The sequence below is a fragment of the Xenopus tropicalis genome, chromosome 8 (assembly GCF_000004195.4).
Source record: "Xenopus tropicalis strain Nigerian chromosome 8, UCB_Xtro_10.0, whole genome shotgun sequence".
Taxonomy (NCBI): Eukaryota; Metazoa; Chordata; class Amphibia; order Anura; family Pipidae; genus Xenopus; species Xenopus tropicalis.
Window position 1 is genome coordinate 52,576,802 of NC_030684.2, and position 23,327 is coordinate 52,600,128.

The following is a 23,327-nucleotide window of genomic DNA, read 5'->3' on the forward strand; positions in this document are numbered from 1 at the left end:
TTCTTAAAGCAAGAACTGGGGACAGATTATGGCCAAGCCAAATATAAAGCATAACATTTTTAACTTTATTCATATAGCACCAAGACATTTTCAGAGATTGTCATTCACATCAGTTCCAGTGTAACTTTCAATCTGAGGACCCTTGTCCACACTTGAATTCAAATCTTCAGAAGCCAATAAACATGTCTATTTTTCAGTGGGAGAAACTCATTTGGATACTTAGAACAAGACACCTTGCTGGTAGTGCCTGGGTCAACTCAACTCAGTACCCCAGTAATAGAAGTCAGTGAAGCTTCCAGCCCACCTCCAACAGGTATTATTGAAAGCTGCAACCTTTAGCTGTCCATGCATGCTGGAACTTGTAGTCCCATTCTTATGGGTACCTCCTGATGTGGATGCACGCACTGCTTGTAATATAATTGTATTCCAGGAAATGACTGGATGTATGTAGATACAGTACATGTGTCTTTTGCATGTCTTTCATAGCATACAGATTTCACATGTGGGAAACATTAAAACTACAGTTAAAAAAGGCTGAAAACCCTCAAATCTGTGATGCCAATGGAAATTATTACAAGTTGTTACTGAATGATAAGAGCAAGCGCATTTGTTACCTGTTAGTGAGGAGGGATAGATCCAGTGCACAGACACATTCTTGCAAACTTCAAATATTTTGGAATTCTTCATAAAGTCTTTGTCTTCTATAGGTTTTTCTCCAGGGATCCAAAGCATAGACTGCTCATAAATAGTTGTGGTGATCTCACTTCCCTATAACATGATAATATGTGAAACTTTAGTACCTAATAATGAGTTTGATTCACTATGTAACAAATGTGTTGGTTTAATGGTTCAACAAAGGAGAAGCAATTAAAGGGACTATAGACAAGCCTGTACTGTTACAGTAATGAAGAGAAAGAAATGGCCTCCTAGTGAGGCCCCATAGCACATGTGTAACTGCTGCAACACATTTTTCGGCTGTATTAATGTCAGATAGCTATGAACACATGGAGAGCACACCATTGTAATAAAATGCAATCTGGGATTCTGCAACATGGAAGTTCTATTAAGTGTGAATGAATAAGGATCTTGGCCAAATACAGCAAACTATTGTGTTGTAAACTGATGTTTATGTGGACTTGTCAACCTTATCAAACATTTGAGTGTTGGGGGAGTCCGATAAAATTTATTATCTCTTGGGAACATCACAGAACCCTAGTTATCCATAAATATGCCACAATTGTTTGGAGTAACACCAACTCATATATATTATTGTATATAGGCTGTAGTAAAGGACCTAATGATACTGCATATTGCTGTAAATGCGATGTAAGAAACATATAATGAAACTATTTATTAGTCATTCTTTTTAAAAAAAAAAAAAAAAAAAAAAGGTTAATTCACAAACAGAAAATCATTTATTTGTTTATATTTTAATGTCCTACATCCCAATTTCTCTATTTTATCCTACTGCCTTCTATCCACATTTTTTCATTTAAATCCTGGAAATTTACTTTTTTTCTCCTTTCCATGGGCTACATTTGCTCTTGACCTGACCTGAAGTTTGGAAAAGTACTTTTTAAAGGGAAGGAAAGGCTAATAAAGTGTTAATCTCAAGCTGCAGGCATACCTTCAGTTCTCTTAATAGTGCCCTTAAGTCTCCCCATATTTCTCCCTTTCAGATGATCAGAAGCCTCATAGGCTAGACCAGGGATCCCCAAGCTTTTATACCCGTGAGCCACATTCAAATGGAAAAAGTGTTGGGGAGCAACACAAGCAGGAAAAAGGTTCCTGGGGGGTCTAATGAGAGCTATAATTGGCTATTTGATAGCTCCTATGATGACTGGCAGCCTACAGAAGGCTTTGTTTGCAATTACATTGGGTTTTTATGCAGCCAAAACTTGCCTCCTAACCAGGAATTCAAAAATGAACACCTGCTTTGAGCCCACTGGGAGCAACATTCAAGGGGTTGGGGAGCAACAGGTTGACAGGAGCCACTGGTTGTGGATCACTGGGCTAGACTATGAGGAAGCTTCCTCCTGATTGGCTCAGAGCCACATTCCTAAGGGGGGGGAGTGAGTTCTTAACATTCTTGAGGGGGGGCAGGAGAGGGGAGAGCTGCATGTCTCTGGCAGAGGAAAACAGACACAACAAATCTTTTGACAGAGAACTCAGTGCAGCATTTCTGTGAGTGCTTATGACTGTACTTACATAGACCTTTCTGATAAAGCTTATTTAGTATTTACCTTTCTTTCTCCTTTGAGCTCTTCTCTGACTTCCTGAACTCCTCCTTCTTACTTTAGCATACATTGGCCCACCAGTTCATGCTACATTTTAATCTATCTTGTCCTTGTGTGTTCTTTATGTCTTCAAAGTTTCCCTGAAACACATTGCCATTTCCCCACTTACCAAATGCCTCGATTGCCACCTATTGAACTATTTCCATACTGGTGTCTAGTGGACAAACCCAGTGGACAAGCAGGGAATGCAGTCTTCTGCCAATACCCCCTCCATGTTTTTAGCACAAGGATTTAAACATTCTCAGCATGAGGCTAGAATGCTCAACAAGAAGGAAGGTGGTATGGGGCAGGAGTCATTATTTCAGTGGAAGCAACAGTAAAAAGGCAGTTGACCAGGACTAGGAAAAGTCAGGTCAGAAACAAGGAGATCCCCACAAATTTAACAAGTAGTTCAGAAACAAGCAAAGTGGACAGAACTAATGTTGATAAGAAAGAGACTGACAGAATACGCATCAAAAGCTAGGAATCCAATTATTAACCTACAATAAACAGAACAATACCTGAAACAAATGCAGAATCAACTGAGAACATGAACAAGGACCAGAATCTAATTACCCAAGAACTTAATCAAAGGCAGTGACTGAAATACTTTGAGACCGGCATTTATGTGAGGAAATTTCTGCATGTGTGTATCTAACAGCCCCTGGAGAACAATCAAGGCAGAAAGAGAAAAAGGAGTATAAAGCAGCTAACTGCCTTTAGCCTAGAAATAAGGAGAACAGACCTCAATGTATAGTGCCAGGCTACTGGTACTGACCCTCCCTGGGCCACAACACTGGCAGAAAACCCAGACAGCCCTGTGGAAAGTTGCTAATTAACTTATTCTGTGGGACGCTATTTAGTCTACCTACTTTATTTCTCTACTGCTTTTATCTTTTTGAGACTTATTCTAAAAATCAGCATAGACTGTGGACTGTTTACTGTAGCACTTAATAACTTATGTTATATAATCAATATCAGATTAAAGGGTGTATAATAAATCATATACACAGCAACAAACAATTAAAAATCTAAAATGCCTTTAGCCACAATTATACTTCTAATTTATACTTAATTATACTATAGGATTTAAGCAAAGCAAGACACAGTATGGTGTGTCAGCATCTGATACCATATGTCCAGCTAAGTGATTCAGAGTACATTTACAGCATCCCACTCAGACCTTGCCAAAGAACATTAAGTGTCATGGGCCGGTTCCAAGAGACATGGGAATCCTTAAATTAATACCAGTTGGCATCTATTCTATTGCTTTAGCTCTAATTGGGTGTTAACCATTTTCTAAAGAACAATCTTATTACACTGTCTGCTTTTATAATGTATTCTTTTATATATAATTCAAAATAATTACATGCCTGTCCCAATTAGTTTATAGGAAAAAATTATAAATATTCTGTTGATTTATTGAAAGTGGTTGCGCTTATGGATGGGAAACCACCAGTGCTTGGAGCAGACAAGCCTAGCCTGAGAATAATGTACCGCTGATAGCTCAAATGAAAACTCAAGTACACTTCTAAACAATGCATATTTCTGCTTACTAATACACTGTATATTTATTGTCATTTATTAGGGGTAAGGAGGGCACATTTTGTCTGCTCGAGAACTGCAAGCAAGTCCACAAGTTTAGGACTGTCTTCACAGCTTAAAGTGATAGTGACACGAAAAAACTTCTCTTCAAAATATTAATGAATATAAACGTTACCTATAGGTCATGTTGATAATTTTTCACTGATAGGGCTGCTTTATAAGTAAAAATGACTGTTTTGCCAACGAACGAACTAAAACGGCACAAGCATGGCAGCCCCCTCATAGAGGAACATGAAACCTTTTACGGGTAATTTAAAAGCACTGGTCAAATACTCGTAAGGCATAATCAGAAATAGCATGCTAAGACAATGTTATGATAGATGTAAACAAAGGTTTAATTTCTGGGGTCAGTATCTTTTTAAGAATCACTGGCTAAAAGAAAAAAATTCTCCCAAATTTTACAGCAAATTGCCTATGGTCCAGCTATAATGCATTGAGTTGACATTGCCTCTGTTTTGGGTATTTGTAAGAGTATGCAATAGTCTACCCTTAAGAGAACACAATCCTACTACTTGCTATCGCTACATTAGGTATGGGCGAATACATGACAGGTAACTGAAAGCAATTATCTACAAAAGATCCTTTGGTTCTTCCTGTTTCTTGGCGCTGTGTATTTTAATACGATTTCCCTATTGTGATGCATGGAACCTGAATATCTTGCCTGGTCAGTTACAGCTACAGATCAGTAAAGTGACAAGATAGTGCCATAGTACAGTACAGCAAGGTGTTACCTGATCACCTTCTTTCTCTTATCCTCCATAAGAACAGAATACCATCGGCAGCAATATATGATAACACAACCTTTCTTAATCGTGAGCCACAGTCAAATGAAAAAAGGCTTGGAGAGCAACACAAGCATCATAAAAGTTCATGGAGGTGCCAAATAAGGGCTAAGATTGGCTATTAGGCAGCCTCTATGCACACATCAGCTTACGGGAGGCTTTATTTGGTAGTAAATCTTGTTTTTATTAAACCAAAACCTGCCACCAAGCCAGGAATTCAAAAATAACTACCTGGTTTGGGGGCACTAAGGCAACATCCAAGGGGTTGGTGAGCAAAATGTTGCTCACGAGCCACTGGTTGAGCATGATTGTGCTAATTGCTTGAAAATATACGGGCGTAACTAATTGCATTGGTTATAGTTATTTTTCAATATATCTTGCTCCTATATAATTTTCAGTTGCATTGCAAAGCTCAGTTCCTTATTGAGGTGTCTGTGTATTTTTATGCCTCTTGCACTGTTTTCCTATAATGGGGTCTGACAAGGAACACATCTGCTACACTGGAATGGTGTTGCGTGCCATGATCCATCCTGAACTATGGGCAAAATGAGTTCCTGTACTCCAAGTTTAAAAGATTCTTACACATCCAGTGTTTCCAGAGGGCTCAGACATGGTTTACTCTGTCAGTCACACCAGGCTAGTGACAGCATAATCCTCCAGTAGCCTGAAGTACAAATGTCAGAGTGACTGGCAGAAGCAGGCCCCCCCTCCAGTAACATAGGACCGGGGGGTTTGTGTGGAAAAATAATTATGCGTTCCTCCATTGGCAGTACCAATACTATTCCTATATGAAGTCACATCATATAATGATCTACACATGATAATCAAAATATCTGTTCAGTATCACTGGCAACAGTATTACTTTAAGGTTTATCTTTGAAATCATAAAGATTCTATCAGACATGTCTGATAAAATACTCAGCTTATGTACATGTCAGAGCAAACATATAGCGCACTTATAATGTATTCATAAATGGATGCTGCAAATGATTGATGGTTCTTTTGAATTCAAGGTATCTATATAGTGAAACAATTGTATAGTTTAAATGGAATGACTTAGAATAGATGTAGAATCTCATAAATATTTTCATTGTAAAGTGTTTGACAGTGGAATCATCCTTTTATCTAAATAAAAAAATCAGGTTCTGCTTTAAATATTATATTTTGTATTTTCCCACAAGTCAAGGAGATATTACTTAGGGGAACATTTATGGGGCTCTCCATAGCCTTGGTTTCTAAGTATGTGTAATTGCCTTCAGACACAACATTTTGATGCAGAGCTATATTTTTCTTATACTTTCCACATGCTCTTTCTCTTGCATACTGGATTTGGGCAAAACAGAGAACTTTGCTGCAGAAAAACCAATGGCTTAGAGACTCATACACACAAGAACATTGAACTTGCCTTGAATGCTGTGCTTACATGTGTTAAACCTTCTGTAACTATAAACTCATTCAGTGCTCTTTTTTAAAGACCAATCCATAATTGGAACCTTTAGTCCCCTTCTTATTCCGCTAATTAATAATAATAATAATAATAATAATAATAATATATATAATATACATTTTTACTTTACAATTTGTATTTAACAAAATGCCCCTGTTATCACATACCTCAAGCTCTACAAACTCTGTTTCAGCAATTTCTGGGATGTCTTTAATCTGGGTCTTGATGAAGCACTTTTGTAGACCAGCAAAGTAGATTCCTGTAATGCCCTGAATAAAAACGATTATTAATCAATGTGCCGTAGGAGAATGTTATACATTGTTCATGAGGGTGGGGGAATTTTCATGTTGCCTACACTGCTTACATTTATGCTATTCACAAAGACCCGTTCATGCTCCTTCGAGCGCTTGAATCTGACTACGTTTTTCAGTGTATTCTGGGGGAAACACTCTATTGTTGGTAAAAAAATTGAAAGTGGCATATGACTTAAAAAATGGAAATTGGCACATGATTTAAGGACTTTGCAGTTCATTTGTAAATATTCCCTAGACTCTATTATTTTTTTTTCTTGCTGTCATTTAAAAGGAAAAGGAAAGGCTATGTCACTTGGGGGTGCCAAAATGTTAGGCTCCCCCAAGTGACTTAAATCGCTTACCTTGTACCCCGGGCTGGTGCCCCTGTTAAGAGAGAACAGCACCAGCCTGGGGTAGCTGCGAGCGCTTCCTTCTTCCACGTTGGCGCGCTGCACATTTACACTAGAGTGAAAAGCCAAACTTTATCAAGAAAGTTGGGGGAATTCGCTGCAGAAGAAACGCGGAAGAAGGAAGCTCTCGCTACAGGTACCCCGGGCTGGTGCGGTTTTCTCCTAACAGGGGCACCAGCCCGGGGTACAAGGTAAGCGATTTAAGTCACTTGGGGGTGCCTAACATTTTGGCACCCCCAAGTGACTTTCCTTCTCCTTTAATGAGTTGGTCCAACTAATACTTTTTTTTATAGCTGCAACCAGCAAATTCCTGCTGTATACCACTGACAGATTTCGCCTGTTGTGACTGGCTGATACCAGCATGAGTTAGGGGTGTGTTTATTAACACTGGAGACAAACATCACTGGTGATGTTGCCCATAGCAACCAATCAGATCATGCTTTTGTTTTCTAATTTGTAGGTGACCGTTTAAATCTAATTGCTATGGGCAACATCACCAGTGATATTTGTCTTCAGTGTTAATTAATATGCCCCCTAGTTTGCAGTAGGAAAAAATGTTTTGTTGAGTAAACACACAATTAACCATTTGTATTTAAAAATTCCTACAAAATCAGGTATGGGGCCTATTATTCAGAATGTTCGGGAACTGGGGCTTTCTGGATAAGAGATCTTTCCGTAATTTGGATCTCTGTGGCTAAAGTCTACTAAAAAATAATGTTAACATTAATTTAACCCAATAGGATTGTTTTGCCTTTAATAGGTATTGATTATGTCTTAGTTGGGATCAAGTACAAGGTGCTGTTTTATTATTAGAGAGAAAAAGGAAATCATTTTTAAAAATTAGAATTATTTGCTTATAATGGAGTCTATGGTAGATGGCCTTTCCATAATTCGGAGCTTTCTGGATAATAGGTTTCTGGATAACAGATCCTATACCTATTTATAAAAACGCTATGTGAAAAAGAAATAAACATCCACTACATTTTGTAGCAATGCCCCTTTAGGAAAAAATCTTTTATCCTGTAGTAACTCAAAACAACCAATTAGCAGTGAGCTGTAACTGATCATTTAGCATGCATTTAGCATACAGAAAGCAGGCACCTGTCTATTGGTCACTAGACCTAGCAAGACATTTCTAAATAACCCCTATTGAAAAATATAAAAATAATAATCTACTTGCAAAATATAGGATCATGTTGCAAAAAATATATTATTTCGAAGGAATGGAAATTGGGCAGCAAAACAGTTTATCAATCTCCTGTATTTTTTTTTTTGCAATGATCAAAGCAATTTTCCAAAAACAAATAAAATACCTTGCAATAACTCAAACCATTTTCAATCAAACTAGTATTTCAATATTTTAACCGACAGGCTATTGAGACGCTCAAATATTGATGATTCATGTTGTTGTGGTACCATATAAATATCATTTATAACTTTTATTCAGTTTGGGAACCTGATATAGTGCAGCTTTGAATAATTTTCTGATATATAAAAGCAAACTCTTCCCCACGGCCCTGTCAGTTACACAGCAGATTGAAGGGGTCTAACAGGCAGATTTTAGAGACCCAAACCCTTGATAAGTTGCTGTACCACTTTATCTGTCACATATTAATGTCAAAAAGTTTTTTCCTTTTTTTGAAATACACAAACAAAAATACTAATGATATCTTTGTGAATCCTCACAACTAGAGATCTGCTTGTATTATCCTCTGTGAGCTACAAATTATATTTGTTATTCCCATCCCATAGCATTATAGTTACCTACGAATACGCCAAAATTTTTGTCACAGGAACAATTTTGCCCTGAAAATAGAAAAACCTGCAGTCCCTTATACAAAGCTAGAAATACAACATTTATATTAGAAGAAGGTGTGGACTGGGATTCAAAAAAGACCCTGGCTAGTGATGAGCGAATTTTTTCGCCTGGCATGGATTTGCAGCGAATTTCCACATTTCGGCACTGGCGAATTGTTTCGTGAAACTTCAGTAAAAATTCACTGTGCGTAAAAAAAATTGTGTTGCACGTTAAATTGGGCATTATGACGTAAAAACAGGGTGCTGTCGTGTCAAAATTGGGTGCAGTGGAGTCAAAAAAGACGCAGGCGACAAAAAAGGCACGGGCGACAAAAAAAAAAAGCGCAAGAAATGCGTTTCGCGAATTTTCTGCCGTTACTTGAATCTTCTTGCCGTTTACGAATTTTCCGCCGTTACATGAATCTTCTTGCCAATTAGCGAATTTAATGGACAGATTCACTAACCCTGGCATTTTAGGTACACAGAGAAACAAATAGCCCCCCCACCCAAGGGCGGATTAACCATTAGGCATACTTAGGCTATAGCCTAGGGGCCCTTGTGATTGGGGGGGGGGCACGCTTTTTTAAATTATTAAGAGCAGCTACCCCATGATCGGAACATTATGGCAGCTGTCTGCTAGAGAAGTAAAACCCTATTTCAATGTAGCAATTAAGACGCCCCATACATTGGCAGCTCTGTCATTCCCAGCCCGTTCCAGTTTCACCAAGGTTAATGAAGATAAGGGGGGGTGGGAGCAAAGAGATACCTGAACCGCTGCATTCATTGCTGTTCTTAAAGGAAGGGGACTTGTACAAAGTGTAGCCCACTATTTAGTGACTGTCTATGGCATCTTATAGCAGCCCCTCTGGTATTTGCCAGAATCCACAGATTGCCAATCTGGGCATGGGCTATCAGTTGACTGATGAGTTGATTATAAAGTCATAGTAGATTAGGTTGAAACTTGACTTAAGTCAATTTATAGATGACCCTATGGAGCCCTCTGATTTTGTTCAGTCTTGTCCATAGTATTAATCCATTAATTTGGACAATGTCCTCCACATGCTGATCAAAATGATCATAATGCAAAACTACTACCCCTGTCATATAAAACTGGTGATGGGACTTATGCAGCACAAATTTTCTGTTCAGACATACCAAATGTAATCCTATGGGAATAAAGGATAATCAACTGACATCAGCTGACATGATTATGCTTGAACAGATTAAAGGTCAAAATTGACTAAACTGCCCAACTGTGTATGGCCACATTTAAGCTATTCCACAACACTTATTTGTGCATTATACTGATGGCACCATGGATCAGTCATTCAGGATGAATGATAAGTGGCTGGAATGCAGCCTTGCTATGCTTTGATGTGATTAGCCTCTGCATATGCCATGCATTATACTCTAGAGGCTCCCTTATGAATTCAGTGAAATTTGAACAGTACTGTATCTCTCTGGGCGTGCAGCACAGATGATGCAAAAGTATTCTCCAGTGGAAATTCTGCTACCCCTATTTACACTTGACTCACAGTCCTTGGTTTCATATGATTGTGACTAATGCTATTAGTTACATTTTAGCCTTGCTCTATCTTGCACTACATCCTCTTGATTATGGTGTAACATTGACAAGGCAGATATACACCATAATCACAGTTGTGCTAACAGCATCATATGATAACAACCCGAGTGCTAAAATTGATGATAGTCATTGGAGAATTCACTTTCATTCATTATTAAGCTTGAGATACCTTCTTCGGAGAGTTAGGGGGCAGCAAAGAGTCAGTTTTAGGGAGCTATAGCTCCTGTGTCAATACATTTACAAAAGGTTAATATACTGTTCTGGTATAAGAAGAAAAAAATGACTTATCTAAGTTTTTCTATTGATATTCTCATATCTTGAAAGTCATTGATAAAAGTAATTTATCAAGCTAAAAAAAATCGATAATTTCCCTACAGGAAAATAAACATATGAAGTCCCCAGAATACTAACATGTTTGAAGTCATGGATTTCGATAGCTTCATCGGTGCCATTTTCAGTTCGGAAAGTTTCAGTTTTTTTAACTGGATCAATTTCCATCAGTAGAGTCGTCTTTTCCCCATTACCGAAGAATTTGTATTCAACATCATATACCTATTGGAACAAAAAGGAGAGAAACAAAAAGTAATGGAGGACAGTAATGTTTTATGGCACCCATTCTGAAATGCAGTTTCAGCTGGCAGTAATGGCATATGAGGTTTGATTCTCTTTTTACATTCCAGATTAGCTCTGGCTTTCAGCAGTCATTAGAGAAATGGTGTATAAATTAATGAATGTGTGAAATGTATTCTAAATTAACAGCATTATCTGTTGTATATAATCTCACAGCTAAAATCTGTATATTTCCTGACTAGGTGTGCATTCCATATGTAAAACCATTTATGCTTTATCAACTAACCTTATAGATTTTTAAGGGGGCCCTTTAACGGGTGGGAGGTATTCACTTCATAAAAATACACACTTCATGCTGCACATTCAGCAACAGAACGAAAATTAAATAATTCAATTGGTACAGGTATGAGATCCCTTATCTGCAAACCCATGATCCAAAAACTCCAACTTACGGAAAGGTCATCTCCCATAGAATTCATGAACTCTATAAGCTGTTTGTAATGAAGAGGCACTTACCAGCGCGGCGGGGACGCCCGCCGCGCTGCCATCGGCGGGGACGCCCGCCGCGCCGTTCTGCCTCTGTGCCTGCTCCTCCATAGTGTGCGCGCGCGCGCACTTCCGCATGTTTAAAGGCGCAGGCGCGCTGACGAATGACGTCATGACGCACGGCGCATGACGTCAGCGCGCAATGGCGCCAAATTTGAAATATTTAAAGGGCCTTTCTTTGGTTACTGATTGCCCGTGATAGGATTTGATTCCTGGTGCCTTTTTGAGCCTTGTGTATTTTGTTCCTGTATCCTGCTTGTTGCCTTCCTGTGTTTTTGACCCGGCTTGCTCCTGACTATCCTGATTTTCCATATCTGACCTCGGCTTGTACTTCGACTACGTTTTCGTCTCATCCTGCTGTATCGATTATTCCGGTTTGACCCTTGCCTGTCTGACTATCCTTGATTGCTGCCCGCCCCGACCTAGCCTGCCTGACGACGACCTTGTTTAACCCTATTTGTACCGTGATCTTCGGCCTAACTGACTTTATCTACAGTCGTGCCCCTTTGCTTGCCAGAACTCCTGCCTCGTTCCCCTCGTTAAGTCCAGGTGGCATCTGAGTAGCTGAGGGCTCCTCCCGAAGCCAAAGGCGGTCACAACACTGGTGAAGCCGAGCCGAGACAAGGGAACTTGGCATCTGTTCTGGTTTAGGGTGCCGACCGTGACATTATCACGGGCCATGGAGGACCAAGATCACGTTGAGTCCGCTGCTGCTCCTCCCACTACATCTGCTACCACTGAAGCGCTTCTTACTGCCCTGCTACAGCGCTTGGAGGATCAGGAGCAAAAGCAGAATTATCTCCTGCAGGGTTTCCACAATCTAACCCGCCAGCTGGAGACTACGCAATCTTCGCAGCAGCAACCTGTTCCTAGTTCTTCCCCTTCTGTGGGGGCATCTGCTTTGGGAGGTAACACCTATAGACCCCAGGAGCCTAAGATTGCATTTCCTGAGAAATTCTCTGGGGACAGGTCAAAGTTTTTCGTCTTCAAAGAGGCGTGTAAATTATATCTTAGCTTTTTCCCTCATTCATTCCCTTCTGGTGAGGAGAAAGTAAGATTTGTTATGACCCTTCTTCTGGGAGATCCCCAAGTTTGGGCCCTTAGGCTGCCTCCCTCTGATCCAGCCCGCTTTTCCCTTGATGTATTCTTTAATTCCATGGCAATCCTTTATGATGACCCGGATCGTGCATCATCTGCCGATTCGGCGATTCGTAAACTGCGCCAAGGGAGACGGGATGCAGAGGTGTATTGCACAGAGTTCCGCCGGTGGGCAGGAGAAACTGAGTGGAACGATGCAGCCCTGCGCAGTCAGTTCCGTATCGGGCTATCCGACTCTATTAAAGATAGCCTGGTGAATTACCCCTTGTCGTCCAGTCTGGATGATCTCATGTCCCTAGCCATCCAGATTGATAGGAGACAAAGGGAAAGAAGGAGTGAAAGGGGTCATACTAATTTTTCTGGGGTTACTTATATGAGGCCTGACTTAGTGACCAATGTTAAGTCTTCGGCTTCCCCGGTGTCTCCACCTCAGGAGGAGCCTATGCAACTAGGCCTATTCCATCTCTCTCCTGAGGAAAAGACACGCAGGCGGACCCTTGGGTTATGTTTATATTGTGGGGACAAGGGTCACTTTCTCAAACAATGCACCAAGAGGCCGGGAAACGCCCAAGCCTAAATGAAGAAGGGGAGCTTCATTTGGGTGCAGGCGTTTCCTCTCCCCAATTTGCCTCCAAGGTTCAGCTACCGGTCAAACTGTCCTGGCCTACGGGCTCCGTTAACTTGTCCGCTTTCGTGGACTCTGGGGCAGAGGGTAACTTTATTGAGGCCAGATTTGCTGCTAAACATGGCATTCCTGTAGTCCCTCTTAGTGTTCCCATGAGATTATTAACGGTGGACAAAAGACCTTTAGGGTCTGGTGTAGTAAATAAGAAAACTGTATCTTTATCCTTATGTGTGAACGATTTCCATGTTGAAGAGATAGTCCTTTTTCTTATTGAAGGTGCCTCTTCTCCACTCATTTTGGGTTTACCCTGGCTCCAGGTTCATAACCCCCAGATTAATTGGGTTACTGGGGAGGTTTCTCAATGGGGTTCTTGTTGTAGGGGTATCTGTATTCCCTCAACTATAGCAGCCACCTCACTTGAGGGGTTACCTGCAGCCTATTCAGCTTATGCCGATGTCTTTTCCAAAAAGGCGGCCGAGACCTTACCCCCACACAGACAGTATGACTGTCCCATTGATCTGGTTCCAGGTTCCTCTCCCCCTCGTGGTCGTACATACCCTCTTTCCCTACCTGAGTCCCAATCCATGAAGGAATATATCCAGGAAAACCTCGAAAGAGGTTTTATCCGGCCTTCTAATTCTCCTGCAGGTGCTGGGTTTTTCTTTGTGGGTAAGAAGGATGGGGGTCTCCGTCCTTGTATAGATTACAGGGGCTTAAACAAAGTCACTATTAAAAATCGCTACCCTCTCCCTCTAATTTCTGAGTTATTTGACCAGGTTAAAACAGCCAAGATCTATACCAAGCTTGATCTTAGAGGTGCATACAATCTCATCCGCATTAGAGAGGGGGACGAGTGGAAAACTGCTTTTAACACCAGGGACGGCCACTACGAGTATTTAGTAATGCCCTTTGGGCTCTGTAACGCCCCCGCAGTTTTTCAAGAATTTGTCAACGACATCTTTCGTGACCTACTGGGGGTATTCGTAGTGGTCTACCTCGATGATATTCTTATTTTCTCTTCTAATCTAAATGAACATCGTAAACATGTGTGTGAGGTCTTAAAAAGGCTAAGGGAGAATAATCTGTATGCAAAACTAGAGAAATGTACCTTTGAAGTTTCTACTGTTCAGTTTTTGGGTTTTATTATCTCCGGCAAGGGTCTAGAGATGGATCCAGGTAAAGTGAGAGCTGTCCTAGATTGGGCCCAACCCTTTTCGTTACGCGCTATACAAAGGTTTCTTGGTTTTGCCAATTATTATCGTCAATTTATTAAGAATTTTTCTCTAATTGTAGCTCCCATCACGAATTTAACTAAAAAGGGCGCTGATCCCAGTATATGGCCTCCTGAGGCTGTACAAGCGTTTGAAACCCTCAAAAAAGAGTTTAGTTCTGCCCCTATCCTTAGACCTCCCAATTCCGCTCTCCCTTTCATTGTAGAGGTAGATGCCTCTGAGGTAGGAGCTGGGGCAGTCCTGTCTCAAAGACATCCGATAACCAACAAGATGCATCCCTGTGCCTTTTTCTCTAGAAAGTTTTCACCTGCAGAGATCAATTATGACATAGGGAACAGGGAATTGCTGGCCGTGAAATTGGCTTTCGAGGAATGGCGCCATCTTTTAGAGGGGGCTAAACATCTAGTTACGGTCTATACCGACCATAAGAATTTACTTTATATTGAATCCGCTAAGCGCCTGAATCCAAGGCAAGCCAGGTGGGCTTTATTCTTTTCAAGGTTCAATTTTTCTTTAACTTTCAAACCCGGTTCAAAGAATACCAAGGCGGATGCACTCTCTAGGAGTTTCGACTCGGTTTCCTCCGACTCTAGTGAGTGCACTCCTATCATTCCCAGGGAAATAATTGTTGCAACCCTGAGGTCTGACCTCTCTTCCTTATTGTCCCCTTTACAGTCTTCTGCTCCTGCTGAAACCCCATCTGGTAAATGGTTTGTTCCTGAGGTACTTAGGGAGCAAGTATTAAGAGAGGCTCATGATTCTAGGGTGGCGGGTCATCCAGGTATTGCAAAAACCATTTGTTTATTGTCCCGACATGTTTGGTGGCCCTCCTTCAAACAGGATGTTAAAACTTTTGTCAGTTCCTGTTCAGTCTGCCAAAGGTCTAAGTCATCTCATCATCGGTCCCAGGGTCTGTTAAATCCCTTACCCATCCCAGAGAAACCATGGTCTCACATTTCCATGGATTTTGTTGTAGAGTTGCCCTCTTCTCAGGGTAAAACAGTGATTTGGGTGGTGGTTGATAGGTTCAGTAAAATGGCTCATTTTATTCCTCTTCCACATCTCCCTTCTGCTAAGACCCTGGCTGATTTATTTATTATGCATATTTTCAAGTTTCATGGATTTCCTGAAAATATTGTTTCTGACAGGGGGGTTCAATTTGTTTCTAAATTTTGGCGTGCTTTCTGTACTTTGGTTGGGACGGAATTATCCTTTTCCTCTGCCTATCACCCCCAAACTAACGGTCAAACTGAAAGGGTGAACCAGTCCCTTGAACAGTATCTCAGGTGCTATGTATCCGATAACCAGTCCACATGGTCTGAACTGCTTCCCTGGGCAGAATTTGCATACAATAATGCTACCCATTCCTCCTCAGGGAGGTCTCCTTTCTTTATCGTTTATGGGTTACACCCCAAAGCATTTTCTTTTTCTGGCTCTAATTCCCCTGTACCCTCTGCCAATTCCTCTGTCTTAAGATTTTCTGAAGTCTGGTCGCTAGTTCATGATTCACTATCGGCAGCTTCCCTAGCCCAGAAAAAAGCTGCTGACAAATCCCGTAGGGAGGCTCCCCAGTACAAGGTGGGGGATTTAGTGTGGTTATCAACCAGGAATATTAAGTTAAAGATTCCCTCTCCCAAACTGGGTCCCAGGTTTATTGGTCCATATCCCATCATTGCAATAATTAACCCATCTTCTGTCCGTCTTCAGTTACCTCCTAATTTCAGAATTTCTAATACTTTTCATGTTTCTCTCCTTAAACCTGCTGCTAACACTCGCCATCAGTCTGTTCCTCCCCCAGTGTTGATTGAAGGTCAGCCTGAGTATGAGATCCAAGAGTTCCTCGACTCCCGCCGTGTGAGAGGTAAACTTCAATATCTTACTAGGTGGAGAGGCTTCGGTCCTGAGGAGAACTCTTGGGTCTCAGTTGATGACATCAAGGCTGATCGCCTCAGGAAGCAGTTCCATTCAAGGTTTCCTGGGAAGCCTGGGGGTCCAGTGGCCCCCCCTAGAGAGGGGGGTAATGTAATGAAGAGGCACTTACCAGCGCGGCGGGGACGCCCGCCGCGCTGCCATCGGCGGGGACGCCCGCCGCGCCGTTCTGCCTCTGTGCCTGCTCCTCCATAGTGTGCGCGCGCGCGCACTTCCGCATGTTTAAAGGCGCAGGCGCGCTGACGAATGACGTCATGACGCACGGCGCATGACGTCAGCGCGCAATGGCGCCAAATTTGAAATATTTAAAGGGCCTTTCTTTGGTTACTGATTGCCCGTGATAGGATTTGATTCCTGGTGCCTTTTTGAGCCTTGTGTATTTTGTTCCTGTATCCTGCTTGTTGCCTTCCTGTGTTTTTGACCCGGCTTGCTCCTGACTATCCTGATTTTCCATATCTGACCTCGGCTTGTACTTCGACTACGTTTTCGTCTCATCCTGCTGTATCGATTATTCCGGTTTGACCCTTGCCTGTCTGACTATCCTTGATTGCTGCCCGCCCCGACCTAGCCTGCCTGACGACGACCTTGTTTAACCCTATTTGTACCGTGATCTTCGGCCTAACTGACTTTATCTACAGTCGTGCCCCTTTGCTTGCCAGAACTCCTGCCTCGTTCCCCTCGTTAAGTCCAGGTGGCATCTGAGTAGCTGAGGGCTCCTCCCGAAGCCAAAGGCGGTCACAACACTGGTGAAGCCGAGCCGAGACAAGGGAACTTGGCATCTGTTCTGGTTTAGGGTGCCGACCGTGACACTGTTGAGGAACACCAATAGGTTCAGCTGTGAAACAGTGGAACCCTTAAATCAGGGTGTAGTTTGGCCACTTTTAGGAGAACATATAGGAAGAATATATATATACACATACAGTAGTGGAAAGTGTTACATTATTTTTTACATGACCGTTTCATCAAACAATTAAACATTTTTTTTTAATATTTAGATGTTACTCTTTATCACAACATTTATTTTCTATGAATAGGCACCAAGTGCTAAAAATTACAATTTACCAAACAAGTGGTATTTCCATATCCTGGTACAGAATTCAAATCTTTGCAAAGTGAAGCTAGTACAAGGACCTCACATATGGTATATAGCCAAAAGTATGTGGACACTTGCCTGTCCAATACCTTAATCCAAAACCAGTGGCATTAATATGAGGCTGGTCTTGTCTCTGCCTTTACCCTCTGCTCTTCTGGAAAGGCTTTACACTAGATTTGTCTAGAAGCACAGAATTGTCAAAAATGTCCTTCTATAATGTAGTGGTGGCCAGTGCCAGTGAAGAATGTGGCTTACTTAGTCAACTCCAGTAATTAAAAGGGGTGTCCACATACTTTTGGCCATATAGTGTTTTGTGCAATGCTCATTATTCTTATTTTAAACAGCCTGTTTGATACTATTCACTGAAGGGCCGATTGCAGACAACAATGCTTCCTCCCCCCAGTGTGCTCTTTGCTATGGTTGGCATCTTAAGTCCTCCTGCATTGTTTCCTTTTCTTTCATCTGGCCCTGAATATTCATTTGATTCAAACAAGCACAGCAATTCTCGAAGTTGGAACAGCTTCGTCCATCATTAGACTCACTTGGTGTTTGGTACATATTGCAATATGCTACATCAATATATAACCTTCCCTTCTTTTTCTTAGTGTTTCGGAGCAGCAGGGAGCATCTTTCTTACAGAACCTTCTCCAGCATCTGAAATGCTCCAACACAGCAAAATCCAAACTAGGTGCAAGTTCATGCCACTCTCTAGAAATCTCACAAGTCTCTGAAAAGTGTAATTATAAAATAGTACTCCTAGCAGATGTTCAATATGTGTTCCCCTGCCAGGAACATACTGTAATGACAACAAAGTATTCATCTAAAAAGACTTGCAGTATACCTAACTGAGTTCAAAAAAATCTTTTTTCAAAGGAGGGTGAGTGGGTAGATGTTTTAAAATAATGGATTTTTGGCAGCTGTTTTTATTTGCTTTTAAATCTCTAAGTTCAGAAGAAACATGAATAGGGATATAGGGATTGTGCTGCTTTATTCTGTTTTCTAGCAATAAGTTGCACTAGGAAATGACTGCTGAATTGGCACTTTTACCTTTTCTGATGGCAGCATTAGCATTGAGTACGGTAAGGTGGTATTTACATGCTTTTGTTCATTCTGTAGTCATTTGGGAACAAATTCTCATTGGGATTTGTCAGTTAAATTACATCTAACCCAGTCGTAACCAAGTTAATTATTGTACTTGCACCCTGCACAACTACTAGATTTTGTTAAGCAACAATATGAATCATGATAAATGCAATAAGCATGGGAAACTGCTGACATAACAATTTATGTTGCATACTGAGCTAGCAGATGTGTATTCAAGACAAGTGGGGCTTCAGGAAAGCCACATGGGCTAAATGTCTTGCAAGACCTTAACTGGGATTTTCTCTAGGTATGAGCAAGCTACAAAAGCATATATTTAACTGATCTAAGGTGGAAATCTACTGTACATGGGACATAAAAAAACAAAGGGAGGCATGACTAACTGCTGACTTTCTACCAAAGGTCACTATCATGGTCTGTCTACTAACTGTCTCTTATACATTCTATTGCATGTGCATTCGGTTCTACATCAGTGCCCTAAGGCCAGAAAGGGAGATTGGGCAGCATATATTTCATTTTAGGTGACAAGAACAATGATCAAGTATGGGATAGTCACCATTTTGAAGCCTGTTTTGAGGTCTCACACTGAAGTATAAAGTACAATGACTAGCACTAGAAAGTGCTACATTAAATGGGAATTAAACATTGTTACTCATTGTTACTTAATCATACTTTATTCAAATTGTGCCAGACTACAGGTTACAATGTATCCCAAAAAGTCATCAAGGAATAAGAGAGCTATCAAGCCCTTCACAAAAGCTGGTCAACCACATCTTAACAATGTCACGAACAGCAATTGCCACAAAGTGGAAAACAGCAACCAGCTATAGCAGAAGTCCATAAAAGGCTTATCAATGTTATGTCTTTTGAAAGCTGTTTAGCTCACACACAAAAAAAAGTCAATAAATTTCTAGTGATCTGGGTGCTCTACGAATTGTTAGCTAAACCCCCCGATTAAGATGCCACCCGATGACCCTGCTCTGGGACTATTACTATCACTTATATGGGTATCACCATGACAAAAAGGAAAAAAGGGGGTCAGGTCAACCACTCTGAGAATTGGACAGTGCCCTATACAAACTTAATCCCCAATAGGTCATACCATCTCTTAATCCGTTAAACCTACTAAAATAGCATCATGAACGAAATCTACCAAACTACAAGTAGAAACATAATGGCTATCACTGTTTGATTGTTTCATTTTCTCCCTCCCCTTCTTTCTCCCTTTCCTTTCCTGTACAGTTTTCTCCATGTTCTCTACTCTTACTAGAACAAAGGGGAACCGATAATATTACTATTCATGTACCTATTATGTACGTTCACTACCCACCTCTCTGTCTGAAAATAACCCCATTCAATTGTATTTCATATGCATTGTTTGTATGATTCTTTTTGTTTTTTTCCCTTCTGGAAAACTAAAAAATCAATAAAAATGAAGTTACAAAAAAAAAAAAAAGTCATCAATGATTATTAAACCATGCTGGAGAGCTAGGGGCACAATGGGAGAGATACCCTTTAACTGTTCAGTCTCCCTATCTGGTTGTGATCCCAAATGTGAGATGAACAGATACAGAAACACTAAGGGCACTATTGTAAGCTGTTGGAAATGAAATGTTTCACATTTGTTTTAATCTTTCTATTTTGTTTACAATGTTTCATTTCCAGCACTTTAACGCAGGGCTGATTCATTAATTTGCGTAGTTTGGCTTATTTGAGTCCATTTATAAAAGACTTTGGAAACATTGTTATAAAGAAATTCCAATGAAATGTGTGCACCTCTCCAAACTGGAAAAATATCTTTCCTATAAAAGCCAGGGAATTTCTTGTGACGGAAAATAAATTGGCCAAATTTTCCTACTTCTCAAAAAAATGTTGATAAATATAAATTACCAGGGCCACTAGTCATGGAGGACTCAGAAAAAAAAGTGTTATCTTGCTGTGTTGCTTTAGGAATCCCTATGGTTGCTGGACTACAGTTTTCATTATGCTTTAGAAAACAGCTCTGATTTTGCTGGAGTACACCTCTCAGCATAATGAAAGCCATCATTATATGTTAAAGTATTCTGAGAATTGTTGTGGTTGAGCAACATTGATGTAATCCCAATTAACCCTTCATATTATGCTTAAGATTTCTGGGAAATGCCGCATAGCAACAAAACAAACATATGTATGTATGATATATATATATATATATATATATATATATATATATATATATATATATATATATATATATATATGTTCTTTAGTTTTCATTCACAATGTGGAAGAGACAACTAGATAATGTTTTTGGGTCAAAAACCATATCATATATAAGAGTGGCGGCACTCTGGAAATGATGGTACTGTTGCTCAATAAAAACGTGATTATTTAGCGACTGCCGCTACCTGAAGACAAATCCTGTTCCAAGTGGAATCACTACATGTAGGCTCTTGTGTCATTATCACTCAAGATAATGCATTACAGAAGACTTAGTGCTATTACGACTGTAAGTGCACCAGACATTACAGCAAATTTCATGTTGAATCAATACCATTGGCAACATGCATGGAGACAAGGGAAAAGGCAGAATCTTATCCATAAAATAATTCAGTGGGCTAATCTGAAATGCATTGTTACTGGGCCTGTTGAAAAGCCACATTTATATTCAAACCCACTGCTCATTGTATTAGAATTTATTGGAAAATGAATCTATCTTCCTCTCTTCTTTAAAATATCCTCTATTGCATGTGCCTGCCTAATGAAGACCTCAAAGAAAATTCACGACTTACTTATCTCTAAGGAGTGACAGTCTCATTAAAAAAAAAATCATATTATGAAGATTTAAATCCAACAAGACATTTATTTATTACTGCTAGGTCTTTTCCATTTAATATATGTATTCGTTTCATTTTGTGAACAAGAAAAAATATTTATATATATAGTGTATTATTGCAACATTTTTTTTTGTTATCAAAATGAAAATCTATTCACTGACCTTTTACTAGAGGGAAGGTTAATCAATCTATATAAATACTCATTCAATAACCAAAGATTTTTTTTTTCAGATCTGAGATATTCATTGGTGGAATTAGATCATCTATATGCACAGTTGTGCTGCCTTGAAGACAGGAAAAAGAATTCTAGAAACTAAGCCAAAAATGAACACCAGATGTAGCGGAAATGACCCTCCCATGATTCTTCATCACCCAAATTGTGCAGTAGCCAGAGCTCCTCTACACTTCCTGCTGTTCCAATTGTTTGGGCTTTTGGCCTGAACAAACAGAACAATAGGATGGTGGCCATAGATTTGGCCAATTATCTATACAATAAAGGTCCCCATACATGGGCCGACTATAGCTGCCGATATCGGTCCCTTGGACCGATTCGGCAGCTAATCGGCCCGTATATGGGCAGAACAGAGCAGCCTGGCCGACTGATATCTGGCCTGAAATTGGCCAGATCTCGATCGGCCAGGTTAGAAAATCCAGTCGGATCGGGGACCGCATCGGCTCGTTGATGCGGTCCCCGAACCGACTGCCCCATAACCACAACTGTAATCCCCAGGGCCAAACGATCGGATTATTTATTTTTTTAAGTTTCTTGCTACCCGATATCGCCCACCCGTAGGTGGGGATATCGGGTGAAGATCCGCTCGCTTGGCGACATCGCCAAGCGAGCGGATCTTATAGTGTATGGGCACCTTAAGTCCCCAGGCCAACTGGTAAGATATAAAAAAATATTGGCCGGCGTATAGCCACCTTTAGCTATGTGTCATATTATACAAACAAATGGCAAACACGGTGAATCGATCCATTGGATAAGAGTCTGACATCACTGGAAGTACAGGCATCAAACATTTTAAAACCTTTGGAGAACATGTTGTCACTTTATAAATGTATGTACGAACATATTTATTTATATATCATCAAAATTGTATGCAGTGCTTTACATAACAAATACGTTACTAATAACTAATTGCCATTCTGTTAAGTGGAAGTATCTGTAGCTTCAATAGTTCCACATCATAATAAAGGGTAGATCTCCTTAAAGTTAGTATGTTGTAGAATGGCCAGTTCTAAGCAACTTTTTAATTGGTCTTCCTTATTTATGTTTTATCTTTTTTTTTTTTATTTGCCTTTTCTTCTTACTTTTTCCAGTTTTCAAATGGGCGTCACTGATTACGGAAGCCAAAAAAAACGATTGCTCTGTGAGGCTACAATTATATTGTTATTGTTACTGTCTATGACTTATCTATCTATATAGGCCCTCCTCTATTCATATCCCTGTGTCTGTTTCAAACCACTGGCTGGTAGATAGGTTAAATTGAACCATAGCTGCTGAAATTCCAAACTGGAGAGCTGCTGAACAAAAAACTAAATAATTAAAAAACCATAAATAATTTAAAATGAAGACCAATTGGAAATTGTCTCAGAATATTACTTTCTACACATACTAAAGGTTAACTCAAAGGTGAACAAGCCATTTACCTGTCATCTTATGGTCAGAGATATGTTTCCAAGACTTTATTACCAGGAGTCAAACTGTTAGTCATAAGTATGATATTTCCAAGGGTCGATCCTTGTACTCTCAGTTGTAAGCCATCAATTACTTGTAAATATGCTTCTTTAGAAATGATTCCCAACCATAAACTTAAAGCCTACGGGAAGCTCACAGGATATTTAATAAACCTGATAATAGACATGGAAATAATGGTAATAATAAATGAGTTTGCAAGCTTAGTGCACTGAAATTGGCAAGTAAATAAGTACATAATCTGTTCACAAGGATCATCTTTAAAATTAAAAAGAAATATTTGCTCCAATTTAACCACTATAAACATAAAGGTTCCAAATCAGCTGCAATTCTCAGATGTTATTACAGTGAAATCCAAGCTTATATCCAACTGGTATGGTGTGTTGACATCCTGAAGATATAGTAATTAGCTTTGTTTACTGC

The 23,327-nt window shown here is 40.2% G+C and overlaps 1 protein-coding gene across 1 annotated transcript in view; it reads right to left on the reverse strand.

The window, feature by feature from the left end:
• tnmd (tenomodulin) overlaps positions 1 to 23,327 on the reverse strand; it is a 60,696-nt gene that overhangs the window by 18,133 nt on the left and 19,236 nt on the right. The window contains exons 4-6 of the mRNA XM_031892082.1: positions 10,607 to 10,747; positions 6,278 to 6,379; positions 615 to 768 (exon numbers count right to left, since the gene is read on the reverse strand). Coding sequence (XP_031747942.1) covers positions 615 to 768; positions 6,278 to 6,379; positions 10,607 to 10,747 — 397 coding nt within the window. The remainder of the gene's footprint in view (positions 1 to 614; positions 769 to 6,277; positions 6,380 to 10,606; positions 10,748 to 23,327) is intronic.